This window comes from Bos indicus, chromosome 6, assembly GCF_029378745.1.
Source record: "Bos indicus isolate NIAB-ARS_2022 breed Sahiwal x Tharparkar chromosome 6, NIAB-ARS_B.indTharparkar_mat_pri_1.0, whole genome shotgun sequence".
Lineage (NCBI taxonomy): Eukaryota > Metazoa > Chordata > Mammalia > Artiodactyla > Bovidae > Bos > Bos indicus.
This window is the reverse complement of record NC_091765.1, coordinates 16,650,967-16,668,192: the sequence shown is the minus strand read 5'-3', so window position 1 is coordinate 16,668,192 and position 17,226 is coordinate 16,650,967. Positions and strand designations below refer to the sequence as shown.

At 37.2% G+C, this 17,226-nt stretch overlaps 1 protein-coding gene across 2 annotated transcripts in view; it reads left to right on the top strand.

Moving 5' to 3' along the window:
* The window catches only part of SEC24B (SEC24 homolog B, COPII coat complex component), an 80,559-nt gene that overhangs the window by 32,668 nt on the left and 30,665 nt on the right, over positions 1-17,226 (top strand). The window contains exons 4-5 of one of the 2 annotated variants that reach the window (XM_070791074.1): positions 1,719-1,823; positions 14,789-14,869. In XM_070791074.1, the coding sequence (XP_070647175.1) occupies positions 1,719-1,823; positions 14,789-14,869 (186 nt within the window). The remainder of the gene's footprint in view (positions 1-1,718; positions 1,824-14,788; positions 14,870-17,226) is intronic. The other variant, XM_070791075.1, reaches the window with a different exon arrangement.

Sequence of the window (17,226 nt, the reverse complement as noted above, 5' to 3'; positions counted from 1 at the left end):
TATGCTTTGACTCCTCTGATTAGATACAAAATCAGCAGTCTACACAGTCATGAAAAAAATGGATTTTCTTCCTGTTTTTTGGCCTTACCTTAGTACAGTAGATAGAAATTTCTTGTTTTCTTCTCTCTCTTGTTTCTTATTATATACATACACATACTTGTACTTTTTAAAGTGCAGTGCTAATTGGGGTTTTGAGAAAGTATTTCATGTTTAAAAAAGTCCTTAAATTGAATTTTTCTATAAAATATTTTTACTGTTAGCATGTCTAAATATAAACTTCTTAGTCTATTTAACCTAAAGTCTAATATTAGTCAAATTTTCATTTTAACTAGGCTTTTATTAGAGGAACTTGCCACTCTGAATTTGGTCTTTCAAGGTATCAAGTTTATTTTTTGTGTTGCCTGAACTTACTTTGCACTGATTTTTACTTTTTCAGGTGAATTTGTTATAACTGCCATTTTATCTGTATTTAAAACATATTTCAGCAAAGCTAGCAGATTTGTCAGTGACGTCTTTAGTCATGAGGATCAAAGCTTTACTCATATACAGTTTAACTTTCTTACTATACACATGAGTTATGTTTCTCCATGCTAATTAGGAAGGCCACCTGGGAAAAAAAAAAAAAAAACGAGCATGAGAGGACTACCACGTGATTTTTTAGTGAGGCAGGGCTTCATTGTACTTCGAATATTGTGACATGTTCTTGAAAATCCACGTTATGTTTCTGGGTTATTTTTTTTCTTTTTGAAATTGAGCTCCAAGATTTTTCTTTGTAAGGATGTTTATTCTTATTTATGAAGAGTATGTATTTTTAAGTGTATATATATATATATATATATATATGTGTTTTTAAAATTTTCCCTCTTAAAAATTTTGTGGATCTTAGTTTTTGTCCTGATTTTGCTAGAATAATTCAATAATGAACATACGCAGCCAGCTGTTTTGTTTGAAAGGGAGGTATTGTACAGTTACCAGCTGTGCCTTTTCCATAGGCTGCCTTCTCTTGCTGTATCTCCCACTGCAGACCAGTCTCCTTCACTTAATTCAGTCTCACATATAGGCAGTAGGCTGATAACTGAGATGATTTGCTGTCTCTGAAAATTCACTTTAATTGTCTCACTTGTAGGACCACAGTTAATAAGCACCCCCCCTCTTTTTTTTTCTTTTGAGCATCTCCTCTGAGCAGAGAACTATGCTAGATACAGTTCTTTTCTTTAACTGTCATTCTTTTTCCGTTATGAGAACTGAGTTACCATCAGGGTGGCATTAGCAGAAGGAAGGTACTGAGGATTTGTATGTGTGTTGTATGCTGTATAAATTCATTTCAGTAGAAATGATCACTGCTCACCAAGAATACATGGTCCCAAAGGAAGTATACTACAAGGGCCCCAAGGTCAAAGGAGGTAAACATGTGTAGAGCTCAGTAAAATGTTCAGAGAATATCGGTGGAGTTTCCTAAATATTATTGATGTCAGACATGGTGGTTTTTTTTTTTTTTTACACTTAAACTAGTTCATATTAAAGCTGCTTTTACTAAACTGCTTCGCAGAGATTTCTAACAGTTTCAGTTTTGATTATAAATTAGCTAATATTAATATGCATGCTGGGGTGTTCTTTGGAATGTCAGAGTTCTTTCTCACTTTTGATGCAATGTCAAAATTTTATTTCTCATCTTTCCTGTTGGTTTGACTCTTGTGTTTGTGCTTTCCACTTTACAGGCATGCAGTATGGTGAATATGTTAATAATCAAGCTAGCTCCGCACCAACTCCCTTGTCATCAACTTCCGATGATGAGGAAGAGGAGGAGGAGGATGAGGAAGCAGGTCTGCTTTAGCTTTACCCCAGTTCTTGAACTTTTTCCTACTCAAGTTTTCTTTTTATGTCCATAGTCTTACTCGTCCTTAAAACAATGTGTCTGCAGATTTAGCTCAATAGATTGGTTTGGGTTATAGAAGGTGGGGGTCACTGGAGGTGTTTTGCTTATTTGTTTTGTGTTTCCTCTTTTGGACACCTTTACCATTTTGTAAGTAACAATGCATTTTTCATGATGACAGAGTGCTTGCTTCTTTCAGAAGTTTATTTTCTCTCATGCCACATGCTAAAGAATGAGTCCTGACTGATGCTTTTGGCTGATGATTGCTGTAGCACCCTTTTAGGAATGTTTTATTTTCTGCTTTGCATGCTACTTTGGGATAATCAAAATGAATCATGTGGGTTTTATAAAACTGATATAAAAGTTGGAGAGCGTTTCTCTGAGGTCTTTTTTTTGTGGCCCGTCTTGTCATATATTTTGAAGACCCCATATTTGTAGTTGTTTTCCTACTTCATGAAGCAGAAGTTCACATCTTGCTAGTGGAAGGAATTGTGCATGCGATGATGTGTTGCAGCCTGTTTAATATCTTTTTCTACCTTTGATAAGTATAACTGCTAAATTTTAAGTAGTTCAGTTGCTCTGTTAATTCTAATATTTTAAGACTGAATCAATAAGTGATGATCTTTCAAGTTATACATGACCACGATTCTCTGTTATCTTTATAACTGAGTGGAAGGATTTGCTCTGTAAACAGTCTGTTTAAATAGAGCTTTCTGTTTCCTTTGCATTTTTTAAACATTCAAATCCTTATGCATGATTTGTGGGGGCAGGGTGAAAGTTAAGGGTTCCAGAAGGATGGTATTTTTTTCTTCCCTTAAAAATCCAGATACCCATTTATCTTTATGAATTTTTGGTAGCTTTTTATTTTACATAATTTCAGTCTTACAGAAGAGTGGAAGAAACTACCATATATACTTTACCAAGATAAACCATTTTTGCCTCATCCTCGCTATATACATTTTTTCCTGTGTCATTTGAATGTAAGGTGGAGATACCATGAACCTTTACCTCTACATATTTCAATGTGTATTTACTGACTGTAAGGACAGTGTCTTATGTAACACAAACATAATATAGTTATCAGGAAACCAGTCACTGTTACCTTAATATCTGTTATACAGTCTGTAGTCAGATCTTAACAGTTGTCTTAATAAGATCTTTTATAGCCGTTTCCATGGCCTAGGATCCAATCCAGGGTCATGGTGTTGAATTTAGTTGCCATTTATTTAGACTTCTTCAACCTACAACAGTCCCTTAACCTTCCTTTATTTTTCTGACTTTTGATTAAATTGAAATCACACATTTTTGGCAAGATTACCACTGAAGCATTGTGTTCTCAGTGCCTCCTGTCAAGAGGCGCTGATTTGTTCCCATATTGATGATATTAACTTTGATGACTTGATTAAGATGGTGTCTGCCAGATTTCTCGGAGAAGGCAATGGCACCCCATGGACGGAGGAGCCTGGTGGGCTGCAGTCCATGGAGTCACTAAAAGTCGGACATGACTGAGCGACTTCACTTTCACTTTTCACTTTCATGCATTGGAGAAGGAAATGGCAACCCACTCCAGTGTTCTTGCCTAGAGAATCCCAGGGACGGGGAAGCCTGGTGGGCTGCCGTCTATGGGGTCGCACAGAGTCGGACACGACTGAAGCGACTTAGCAGCAGCAGCAGCAGCAGCCGCCAGATTTCTCAACTGTAAAGGTACTTCTCTTTTGCCTTGAAATTAGTAAGTAATTTGTGGGGAAGTTCTTTGATACTATTATAAATATCCTGTTCTTTATTAAACTAGCCTACATTAGTTTGAACATTCTTCGGAGATTTTCCAGTTCTAACATTCCTTCTTTGTTTATGAGTTCAGGTTTCACTGTGAAGAAGAGCTTTCTCTTCTCCCTTACTGATTTCTTTGGGTTTATAATGACTCATGGATTCTTGTTTTATTCAGTGGATAATAATCCATTACTGTCATTAGTTATTCTGATAGCATTTTGTCCTCAACCTGGCCAGCAGCAGTTCCTTCAAGCTGTCTTTTAAAAATGTTCCCATGAATCTTTAAGCACTTATTTTAAGTCCGTTAAGTCCTCATTAAGATGTTCCTAGCTCATCTTGTGTTTGAGCGGCTGCATTTCCTTCAGTCCTGGTACCTGTAGTGGAGAAGGGCATTTTAGGAACCAAGATCTTAGTGTAATTGATGGCCCTTGCTGCTGATAGGCCACTGCTCCCAGGCCCTGATATTCTAATTATTTAATGCATGTGTTATTCAGATCCTACAACTGTCTCAGTTTTTAATCTTATGATCCTAATTTTACACAGTTCAAAAATGTGTTACTTTGTGTAATGTTGTCAGCCTAAATTGCCCTGTTTTTGTTCTGCTGAACAATTAGGTGCGTTGGTTGGAAATCCTGTTTCCTTTGATGGAAAAAAATCAGAAAATCAAAAAGATTTAGCATTTATGGCTTTTCTCCTGTCACCTTACATTATTTAACTAAAGCTGTGGCTTTTTGTATCATTTCTTCTAGATTCAAACCCCCATTTTGTCACTTACTAGCTTTGTGACCTTAGACAAGTTTTAAAGTTAGACAAGTCTTAAACTCATTGAGTCTCAATTTACTCATCTTGTCAGTGGAGAATAATAGTAACAGTTACACATGGTTGTTTTGAGGATTGAAGGTGTTCTCTGTTAAGAGCTTAGAACAGTGTCTGGCAAATGCTAAAATCTCTCTAAAAATTAATTGTCATTAATAATGTTGAGAGCATGTTCTTATCTCAGTTTTATTCTTCCCTACAATCCTGCAATGCAGAGATAATTGGCTCCATTTTGCAGATGAGTTGATTGAGATGTAAACAACGCATTTGCCTCAAACTAGGTCTCTCTGTCTGCTGAGAGGTATGAACAGCGTAGTCTTCATCTCCTCATGAGAACATGAAGCCCTGAAGTAGAGGGGACTAAAGAGCACATGCAGTGCTCACCGTGGTGTTGCTTAAGTATTGTCTTCCTCCTTTGCCTTTTTATTGTGTAGCAGGATAATAAGGGCTTCCCTTGTGGCTCAGCTGGTAAAGAATCCGCCTGTAATGCAGGAGACCTGGGTTCGATCCCTGGGTTGGGAAGATCCCCTGCAGAATGGAAAGGCCACCCACTCCAGTACTCTGGCCTGGAGAATTCCATGAACTGTATATAATCCATGGGGTCGCAAAGAGTCAACATGACTGAGTGACTTTCACTGTTCATACTAAAATAAAATAAGACTGTATTATGGACATTTTTCCTAGGATGCTGGTGTTATCTCCTTATGGTTTGTAAATAAAAATCCTGTTTTTGTTGGTTCAAATTAAAGGGACATTCTGAGTGAGGGGAAAGAAAAAATAGAAAGGAAATTTAGCTTTAAAATGATTTTTTAAAAGTCCTGGTCAGTTACAGTATTTTTCCATATGTAAAATGGTAAAAGAAAGTGCCTCAAATTGGTGTGGAGGTTACATATAAGTAGCTCTAAGAAGTAGAGAATTTGGAGTGTTCTATTTGTTAAGTGTTTCAGTGGTGTTTTTTTCCTATAATCATTAGATTCTTGTGTGTTTAGTTCATGTGAAATTATGCTCCAATTTTGGAAAAATTTGTTAAGCAGTAGTAAAATATCAACTAACAGGTTTGGAAATCATAATATTAATATTCTTTATGCTGTGCTGTGTGTGCTTAGTCACTCAGTCATGTCCAGCTCTTTGCGACCACGTTGACAGTAGCCCGCCAGGCTCCTCCGTCCGTGGGATTCTCCAGGCAAGAATACAGGAGGGGTTGCCATGCCCTCCTCCAGGGGATCTTCCAACCCAGGGATCCAACTCAGGTCTCCCGCACTGGAGGCAGATTTTTTACTGTCTGAGCCACCAGGGAAGCCCGTGTATATTCTTTATAGTTACAGTTAAAGTGACTCTCCATTTATTTTAGCTTTTCATTTATTAAAGCTTATGGTTTGCTTGACAGTGTGTCTGTCTAGGAGTCAAGTACGGGGGTATTTCTTTAAAGCTTTCATTTCTTTTCCCAAAGCTTTCAGATTTAAAAGAAAATTTTAATTTCAGTTCTGATTTTACATTAAACCATCTAATTATATCTTTAAAATTACATGCTACAAATAGGCTTCCTTTTTCAAGTTTCCTTGTTAAATGCATACTTGGAAACTGCAATAGGATTTTGTACTGGAGACAGTCTTATGTTTTGTTGGAAGCTTGTGAAAGTTCAGAATTGTTAGAGAATAAACTTAAATTTAAAGAAAGCAGATAGCAAGCTGCTCATAATGGTTATATCTTAAATTCCTCACTAAGTTTATTCAGTTCCAGATATTCTCTCCTTCAGTTGTTAGTGCTAGAGTGGACCTTTGGTGGACAAATACCGTCATACCTGTACTAGTAAGGGATACTAACTTGAAAATGGGAGTGAAAAGTAACAAGCAGTGAACTGAAATTGAGAAGTGAGATAAAGTGAAAAGGAGGCGGGGGGTAAAAAGCCAAAGCCCAGTGTCAGCCCTAGTCCCTGGAAGACACTGTCTAACATTCTGTCACCTGCTCCCCATACGCCCCGTCACCTTTCCTCTAAGGAATTTTCGGGTTGGGAAGAGGCCGGAGGACAAGAGGAAGTTCTCTCCCATAATGTGACAGCTTGATGCTTTATTTTGTAAATAATGTTAGAAGAAAAAAACTTTTTTTTTTTCATGATGAGTTTTAAGGTGCTGGTCAGTTTTTACTTGACTTTCACACAGACTAATTATTCAGTGCCAGGCACGACCTCAGAGAGAATATGTTTTTGGTTGGCTTGGTTATTTTAAAAGGTAATGCTGCATTTTGACATAGAACAAGTTAAGTCAACTCATAAAGAACAGGACAGTATTGGACTTATTTCTAACTTCCAAAGAAAATTCCTTTTTTTTTTTTAATAGTTCAAGTGTATCATGCAGTATTACTAACTATAATCATTATGTGCTATACATTAGATTCCCAGGTCCCTAGAAGTTTTATAACTGGAAGATTTTCTTCTTTGATCAACATCTTCCCTTTTCCTCCACCATCCTAACACCCCTTGCCAAAGAAAATCTCTAAAAGAGTTCAATCTGACTTTCTGTCTTTTTGATAATTTTATTTGTTTTTGGCTGTGCTGGGTCTTCACTGCTGCACAGGCTTTTTCTCTAGTTGCAGAGAGGAGGTCTGCTCTCCAGTTGCAGTGCACAGGCTTGTTGCGGTGGCTCCTCTTTTTGTGGATCACGGGCTCAGCAGTTGCAGCGCAGGGCTCGGTAGCTGCTACTCATGAGCTCCAGAGCACGGGCTCAGTAGATGTGGCATGTGGGCTTAGTTGTTCTTCAGTATGCGGGATCTTCCCAGACCAGGGGTTGAATCCATCTCTCTTGCATTGGCAGGCTGATTCTTTTACCACTGAGGGAAGCCCCAATCTATCTTTCTCACTAACTGATGTACTACTATTTGATTATTTTAAAAAGTAAATATCTTCCAACTAAATTCAGTACATATTTAGTATATTTTTAAAATTTTAGAAATTGAGTACATATACTGGGTCTGTGAAGGAAGTAAAATGATACCAATGCCACTAAGAACAGTATTAGTTTGAGGGTCTTCAGTATTCATTGAAATCAGTCAGTTCAGTTGACAGTCATGTCTGACTCTTTGTGACCCCATGGACTGCAACATGCAAGGCTTCCCTGTCCATCACCAACTCCCAGAGCTTGTTCAGACTCATGTCCATTGAGTTGGTGATGCCATCCAACCATCTCATCTTCTGTCGTCGTCCCCTTCTACTCTTGCCATCAGCCTTGCCAGCATCAGGGTCTTTTCCAAGGAGTCAGTTCTTCACATCAGGTAGCCAAAGTATTGGAGTTTCAGCTTCAGCTTCAGTCCTTCCAATGAATATTCTGTACTGATTTCCTTTAGGATTGACTGGTTTGATCTTCTTGCAGTCCAAGGGACTCTTAAGAGTCTTCTCTAAAACCACAGGTCAAAAGCATCAGTTCTTCAGTCCTCAGTTTTCTTTATAGTCCAGCTCACATCCATGCACGACTCCTGGAAAAACCGTAGCTTTGACTAGATGAACCTTTGTTGCCAAAGTATTGTCTGCTTTCTAGGTTGTCTAGGTTGCTGTCTAGGTTGTTCATAGCTTTTCTTCCAAGGAGCAATCGTCTTTTAATTTCATGTCTACAGTCTCCATCTGCAGTGATTTTTGGAGCCCCCCCAAAATAAAGTCTGTCAGTTTCCATTGTTTTCCCATCTATTTGCCATGAAGTGATGGGACCAGATGCCATAATCTTAAGTTTTCTGAATACTGAGTTTTAAGCCAACTTTTTCACTCTCCTCTTTCACTTTCATTAAGAGGCTTTTTATTTCTTCTTTGTTTTCTGCCGTAAGGGTGGTGTCATCCGCATATCTGAGGTTATTGATATTTCTCTTGGCAATCTTGATTCTAGCTTGTGCTTCATCCAGCCTGGCATTTCGCATAATGTACTCTGCATATAAGTTAAATTAGTAGGGTGACAATATTGAGCTTTGACGTACTCCTTTTCCTATTTGGAACCAGTCTGTTGTTCCATGTCCAGTTCTAACTGTTGCTTCCTGATCTGCATGCAGGTTTCTCAGGAGGCAGGTAAGATGGTCTGGTATTCCCATCTCTTGAAGAATAGTCCCCAGTTTGTTGTCATCCACACAGTCAAAGGCTTTGGTGTAGTCAATAAAGCAGAAGTAGATGTTTTGCTGAAACTCCTTGCTTTTTCGATGATCCAGTGGATGTTGGCAATTTGATCTCTAGTTCCTCTGCCTTTTCTAAATCCAGCTTGAACATCTGGAAATTTTCAGTACATGTACTGTTGTACTATTGAAGCCTGGCTTGGAGAATTTTGAGTATTACTTTGCTAGTGTGTGAGTTTAGTGAAATTGTGTAGTAGTTTGAACATTCTTTGGCATTGCCTTTGTTTGGAACTGGAATGAAAATTGACCTTTTCCAGTCCTGTAGCCACTGCTGAGTTTTCCAAGTTTGCTGGCATATTGAGTGCAGCACTTTAACAGCATCATCTTTTAGGATTTGAAATAGTCAACTGAAATTCAGTCACTTCCACTAGCTTTGTTTGTAGTGATGCTTCCCAAGGACCATTTGACTTCTCATTCTGGGATGTCTGACTCTAGGTGGGTGATCATATCATCATGGTTATCTGGGTCATGAAGATCTTTTTGTATAGTTACTCTGTATTTTTGCCACCTCTTCTTAATATCTTCTCCTTCTGTTAGGTTGATACTATTTCTGTCCTTTATTGTGTCCATTTTTACATGAAATATTCCCTTGCTGTCTCTAATTTTCTTGAAGAGATCTCTAGTCTTTCCCATTCTATTGTTTTCCTCTATTTCTTTGCATTGATCACTGAGGAAGGCTTTCTTATCTCTCCTTGCTATTCTTTGGAACTCTGCATTCAAATGGGTATATCTTTCCTCTTCTCCTTTGCCTTTAGCTTCTCTTCTTTTCTCAGCTATTTGCAAGGCCTCACCAGTCATTTGCCTTTTTGCATTTCTTTTTCTTGGGGATGGTGTTGATCACTGCCTCCTGTACAATGTCACGAGCCTCTGTCCAAAGTTCTTCAGGGACTTTGTCAGATCTAATCCCTTGAATCTATTTCTCACTTCCACTGTATATATAATTGTAAGGGATTTGATTTAGGTCATACCTGAATGGTCTAGTGGTTTTCCCTACTTTTTTCAATTTAAGTCTGAATTTTGCAATAAGGAGTTCATGGTCTGAGCCACAGTCAGCTCCTGGTCTTGTTTTTGCTGACTGTATAGAGCTTCTCCATCTTTGGCTGCAAAGAATATAATCAATCTGATTTTGGTCTTGACTGAACTGGGATAATAAAACCAGTTATTTTATTGTTTCTCTGAAAAATGTTTTGAGTTCTGAACAACCAAATTATAAACAGATTAACAATGCTCCATATGTGAGCTTGATGGAAAACCCAAGAAGCTCACAGTCTGATTTGGAATATAGAATGGAATTACAGTCAGTCCTGTGTTAATCGTGGTGCTTTATAGGAATACATAGGAGAATCTAGAACCAAATGTAGGGTGGAGATGACTGAGAGGGTTCTGGAGGGCAGACAGGGGAACCTGAACTGAATCTGAAAGAACTTGGAATTGAGCAAGTGAGGGACCTCGGGAGAGGCAGAGACACTTTTTTGAAACAAAGCAAGAAGCATGAGAGATAGTGGCATATTTGGGGAACTTGAGCGAGTTTGGACCTATTGTTTGCAGAGGGGAAGTGGTAAGAAGATTTGGAATGAAGGTGAGTAGGCTGGATAAGATCTTTAATAACCTCACATTTCCTCGTAAGTAGTTTGAGTTTTATCTTTAAGGTAGAGGTGAAGGAATTTACATGGGAAAATAACATAACCAATTTGTATTTTAGAAATGCAAGTTGATTTTCATTAACAGAAGAAATTGATTAGCGCTAGAGGCTTTTTGAAATAAGGAATAAGCTAGTGAGAAATAAGACTAAGGTAGCAGAAATTTGGAGGAGGGAAGCATATTAGCAGAGTATTCCCGAAAGAAGGGAACCATTTTTACAAATCAAAAGAAACTTGGTTAGCAGTGATAAATGTGAAGTTTGGGTTGAGGCTTGAGAATAAATGCTTGGCTTTATCAATCAGGAGGTTTTGTCTTGTTCTTTCTTTTCCTCTCTTTTGTAGCGGTTTTAGGATAGGAAGAGGGAAGAGAAAAGATGAAGAATGTTTTCTCAGTCTTTGGCTAGTAACTATTTAGTTTATATCTGTTATAGCTCTTTAATCTTAACATTACCCCTGTGGAGTTATAAAATCTGTTGTTACAAATAATAAATCACTCAGAAATGTTAGGAGTCTTGTCTATTTTCTCTCGGGCTTCACTTATAGCTCAGTTGGTAAAGAATCTGCCTGCAGTGTGGGAGACCTGGGTTCGATTCCTGGGGTGGGAAGATCCTCTGGAGAAGGAAATGGCAACCTACTCCAGTATTCTTGCCTGGAGACTCCCATGGACAGAGGAGGCTGGTGGGCTGCAGTCCACCGGGTCGTGAGAGCCGGACACGCCTGAGCAACTAAACTCCACCGCCCGTTTTCTCTCACCTGCTAAGTGGCAGAGGTGGGATTTGGCTTACACTTTTTCTGTGTTTTATACATGTTATGAGGAAATGCAATTTCAAATTGCCTCGTTCATTTCAAGTTGAAAAATATTAATAAGTGCATTTGACTTTGTTGACCCAAGCAGAGAGAGTGGCTTAAGTCTTTTTTAGAAGGCTTTAGTGTACCGTGGTTTGTTTTCCCCCAACTTCACAGATTCTGAGCTATTTACTTGACCTTACTTCTGATTCAGCTCCTGCTCTTTTTCAGCTTCTTGTCTTCTCTCAACCCGTGACATAGAGCCAGTAAAAGAATGAGGAAAAATGTTCCCTGAGTGTTACATCCATTTGATCTCAGAATATTTATTATCAGTAGCTGTACTGTGAAGTCACTGAGGCAGACTTGATGTAACATTTAAGAGTGGCTACAAGTGCCAGAACTTCTCATTCAGCTAAAACTAGTTTGGATGCAGAAAGCAGTATTTTACTTGGTATCATGGTTCCAAATATCAATATAGTAGCGTGTCTGCCTCTGTGTACTCGCAGTATGATAGGGCAGCATACTGTGATTACTCTGCAGTACAGTGTATGCTTACAGTACAGCTTGGAAAGTGCAGGAATTTGTCCCAGCCCCTTTTCCTTTAGCAGCCGTAAGTTCGCTTTCTATGGCTGTGAGTCTGTATTTTGTATGTAAATTCATTTGTATTATGTTTTAGATTCTCTGCATAAGTGATACCATACAGTGTTTGTCTGACTTCACTAACTACAATTTTCCCTAGGTCCATCCATGTTGTTGCAAATGGTGATATTTCATTCTGTTTTTAATGGCTGCTTAGTACTCTTACATATATTTATATATCACACCTCCTTAAGCCAGTTGTCTGTTGATGGGCACTTGGGTTGTCTTCATGTCTTGGCTGTTGTAAATAGTACTGCTATGAACATTGGGGTGCACGTATCTTTTCTAATTAGAGTTTTTGTTTTTCTCTGGGTGTATACCCCCAGCAGTAGGATTGCTGGATCATGTGATAGCTTTGTTAGTACTTTTTTAAGGAACCCCCATACTGGTGTCCATAGTGGTTGTACCAGTTTACATTCCCATCTACAGTGAATGAAGGTTCTCTCTCCACACCCTCCATAGCATTTCTTATTGGTAGAGTTTCTGATGATGGCCAGTCTGATCAGTGTGTGGTGATACCTCGTAGTTTTGATTGGCATTTTTCTAATTAGTAATGTTGAGCATCTTTTCATGTGCTTATTGGCCATTTGTTTATTTTTTTTTTGTAATAAATGTCTGTTTAGATCCTTTGCTCATTTTAATTTGATTGTCTTTTTATTGTTGAGTTTTTTTATTTAAGAGCTTATTTAACAGTTCTGTAAATATTTTATTTACAGAACTTTATGTAAGAGTTCTGTAAATATTTTGGATATTAGTGAGTCACTCAGTTGTGTCTGAGTCTGTGACCCCATGGACTGTAGCCTGCTTTGTTCCTCTGTCCATGGAACTCTCCAGGCCAGCATACTGGAGTGGGTAGCAGTTTCCTTCTCCAGGGGATCTTCCCAACCCAGGGATCAAACCCAGGTCTCCCGCATTGCATGGTGTATTCTTTACCATCTGAGCCACCAGGGAAGCCCAAGAATACTGGAATGGGTAGCCTATCCCTTTTCTAGGGGATCTTCCTGACCCAGGAATTGAACTGGGGTCTCCTGCATTGCAGGAGGATTCTTTACCAGCTGAGCTACCAGGGAAGCCCAAGTTTGGATATTAGATCTTTATTAATCAGATACATGATTTGATATTCTCTCATTCTGGGGTTATCTCTTAACTTGCTTGATAATATCATTGGAACACAAGTTTTTAACTTGATGAAGTCCATTATATCTATTTTCTTTCTTCTGTTGCTTGTGCCTTTGATGTCATATCTAAAAATCTATTGCTTAATCCAAGGTCGTGAAGATTTACTCCCATATTTTAAGAGTTTTAGCAGTTAGGTCTGTGATAGTTAATTTTAATGTAAGGTGTAAGAAAGGGATCTAAACTCTGTCTTCATTTCTTCATCTCCTCCTCCTCTCAGCCCTTGGCAACCACCAATCTACTTTCTATCTCTGTGGATTTACTCTTCTGGGTATTTCATATAAATCATACACGTGACCTTTTGTGTCTGGCTTCTTTCATTTAACATGTTTTCAAGGGTCATTCATATTGTGGCCTGTATCTGTACTTAATTCCTTTCTATTGCTGAATATCCCATTGTATAGATACACTGCATATAGTCCATTTTGTTTATCCATTCATCTCTTGGTGAATATTTGGGTTTTGGTTTATTGTTTTTTAATCCTATTACTTCAAGACTTTTGACCTTACATATCAGCATGCTGCTTTAGATATAAATTCACAAATACAAGGAACCAAAAGGAAGAGCCTATACTTCCCACTCTTAATTAAGAGTAATGACAAAAATATGCAACAATTTTCTAATTACCACAAGAAAGCACTTTGTATTAGTGTCTTTTGCCTGTTATTTATTTTATAGGCTTCATGTTTTGTAAGTTGCTTAATATCCACTGCCTCATTTAAGCATCACAAGAACATTAACAAGCACACATAGGGCATTTAAAAAATTGTTCTTGTTTTTCAGGAGAGAGTATTACTGATGGTTGTCACTTATCCAAAGTTGTGTAGCACTTAAGTGGCAAAGTCTAATGTAACTATAATCTTTTGCCTCTAAATCATGTTATTTACTAATAACAAAATGTTCCTACACAAAGAATTTTAGCTATTATGCTCTGAGTCAGTACACTGAATTCTTGCCGTTAACCTAAATTATTCAATGAAAGATATTGTGCATACTTATTCTTTTTATATCACAATTGAAAATTAACCTAAAATATAGTTTTAACCCCAGTTATAATATTGGTATTAAGAGCTAGGGATCATCTCTGTAACTCAGGATTTTGTTTTCTGGTGAAAAAAAGCCAACACGAGAGGGGCCATATGCATTTTCAGTTTTATTCAGTAGTATATACTTTAGTGTATCTATGTTAACTATAGGCTTTCAATAAAGTATTTGTTGAGTGAATAACTCAGAGGATTTATATTGTATTCTACTATCTGTGTGACATTACTAAATATTATCATAAATTGCCACTGAACATTCCAATTAATCTTACAAGTTTTGAATGAACACAGTAATAAAAGTTTTCATAGTCTAACACATATTTAATAGAGTACCACTTATTTTTGTTATCTTATTAAAATCACAGATATTTAATCTTTATTGAGCAGATGAATAAGCCAAGACATAGAAAAGCTTAGTAACATGCTAGGTGGCAACCCAAGCCAGAGATTCCTCTTATGTGGGTTTCATACAGCTGTACTGAGTTATAAAAGTCATTAAAATTTAATTATCTTAAAATAACCTGATATTGATAAGATGTATTTAATAGCTTGCGATTTGGTAGAGCCTATCTTTGAGGTGTGATTATATTAACATTTCTATCATTCTAAATTGATATTTGTGTTTTACTACTTCTAAAGTTATATATTGTTAAGATGCCTTCATGTGTGTCTGATTAAATTTTATTCTACTCATGAGCTCCGTATTCTTCCTACTTTGATCCTCTGTTCTTATCAGAAATTTATATATGGTTTTTTAAATGTCATTAAACATCAGTCATCTCATGTTGTTTGGATCAGGAATTTTCCTATATCAGCAAAACATCTTTTTTCAAAATTGCCAAAGCTTTGAGATACATGGTCATTTTAAACTTAGCAGATATTTTGCTTCTCCTTTCAGGTGTTGACAGCTCTTCTACGACAAGCAGTGCTTCTCCAATGCCCAACAGTTACGATGCCCTAGAAGGAGGCAGCTATCCAGGTAAGTTGTTTTGTGCGTAGTTGAAGTTTATTTGAAAAGTTACTGACCATCAATTACTTTCAAACATGAACACTTACTGTACATAATTAGCAGGCTATATTTTTAACAGAGAAAGGAAACATTTTCCTGTTATTTTCAGCCTTAATTTCATGGTGTAATTGTCATGTAACAACTATGGATGCTGTCTCTGGGAGGCCTAAGGAAATTTAGTATTTGATTTTTGTTACCATGCTCTTTATCTTTTTCCTCTTCCTAGAAGACTTAATACTGAATAATTTTTCTCTTCTTTCCCTTCTTTTTTATGCTAGTAACGCCTTTAAATTTATATTTCTGTTCTCATGCCTAGGTCCTTGAATTTCTTCCAACTAGCCTCTGAGTATAAAGTCTTTGACTCTTTCCTCCCGCTATGGCTCCTGCCTGCCTCCACCAGTAAATAGATTAACCAATTTGAGGGTAGGTTTTGGAGGCATTACTTTTAACCATGTCTGGAAATAATGTAGGAGATAATGTAGGAAATAATGTAGGTCATCATGTAGGAGCAGGAGTGGTGGATAGTGTTAAAAAATCTAAAATTTGACTTCTATAATGGATAGTTCTTTCATTCTAGCGTCTTGTACTGTTATTTTCCTAATGTGCCTGTCTCCTGACAACCACACCTGACCGTCTGCCTTATCTTTTTAATGATTCCAAATTTAGGACTAACAAAACAACTTTTTGTGCTCTTCTCTTTCTTAGCACATTGGTAATTATCCAGGATGAAGCTTAATTGAAATTGGAATGTGCTGGACTTCACACACTGTCTTGCTATCACTGTCGTATGAATCAGTAGAAAACTTCAATTTTCTCAGCTTAATATAGAGTTCCCTTTTAATATTTCAAGAATACTTAAATGAGCTACTCAGTCTTTGTGGTTAAGGGCTTTTTCTCCTGGGAATCTGTGGATCTGTGTGTATGTGTATGGGTGAGAAGTTGTGGACCATTCCAGAAGCAATCCCCATTATCAGAATATTCTAGAAGAGTCACTTCATTCACTAAAAGATGAAAACTATAACTATAGTATTTCATGAGCATCAGGTTAACCCGAAGTAAAACATCCAATGTAGTGGAGTTAAAAGATGGTGGCCTTAGAGTTAGACCTTGCTGTGTTTGTCTGTATTCATGTAATCAGCACATCTTAATCTTTTTATGGACTGTGCCTTGGCAGTAAGTGAATGACCCTGGGCAAGTTTCCTAGCTATTTGTACTACACCAAAATTAAGGAAAGAATCTGTCAGAGTAAGATTAAGTGAAATAAGTCTGTATGTCAGGTACTAGATAGGTCTTAGGGACTGTAGAGATGTATGAAACATTGTCCCTTTCCTAAATAAGGTGAAAAGCATTGGACTCTCATATTTAGGACTCCAGTTCTTCATTTCTTAAGCTGATGACTCTTGCTATGTTAAGAGATCCTTCTATTAATACTTCTGTTCCTATCACCGTCAGGAGAGACAAGCAGGAAATCTAAGGAAATGACATGACGTTGATGCTTTTGTCCTTTTAAGAATGTCCAGGAAGGTCTCTTCAAAAATGAGAGCTAATAGAGTCAGTAGAAGGATGGGATTCCTCAGTAAACTTTGAAAAAATAAATTTATTAAAGTCAGATGCTTTTAAGAATTTTTTTGCAGAATCTGATTGCTAGTGAAGAATATAATTTTTATATGAAAAATAGATTAAAATACATATATTTTATTTTTTAATAAAACTTTTCATTTAGTTTTGGAGTATAGCTGATTAACAATGTTGTGATAGTTTCAGGCGGACAGGGAAGGGACTCAGCCATATATATACAGGTACCCATTCTCCCCCTAACTCCCCTCTTGTCCAGGCTGTCACATAACATTAAACAGAGTTCCATGTGCTGTTCAGTAGGTCCTTTTAAATATAGCAGTGTAAAATACACATATATTTTAGATTTAACTTTAAAAATAAGACTAATAGTATAACAAAATGTTAATAATGGTTTTGTGCAATTGATGTTACTCTTATATATGATAATTAAATTTTCTACAGTTATTTTTCCCCTACAGTTTTCATCAAGTTTTAGTTTCTGTTTTAAATTTAAATGAAGGAAAAGCATTCATTCATTAAATCTCATTTGGCCTCTGTTATATACCAGACATTGTTTTAGGAGCCACACACTATTCTAGACACTGTCTTTCATAGTTTCACAGTTTCACCTCTGAAAATAAAGCAGACTTCCGGGGGACTGTGGAGATAGGCCACTTCTTCCATGGGTCTTTTTTTTTTTTTTTTTTAAATAAATGTCAAGGTCAGATAAAAAAGCAAGTTGGAGAAGAGAGTAATTGACACTCTTTTTA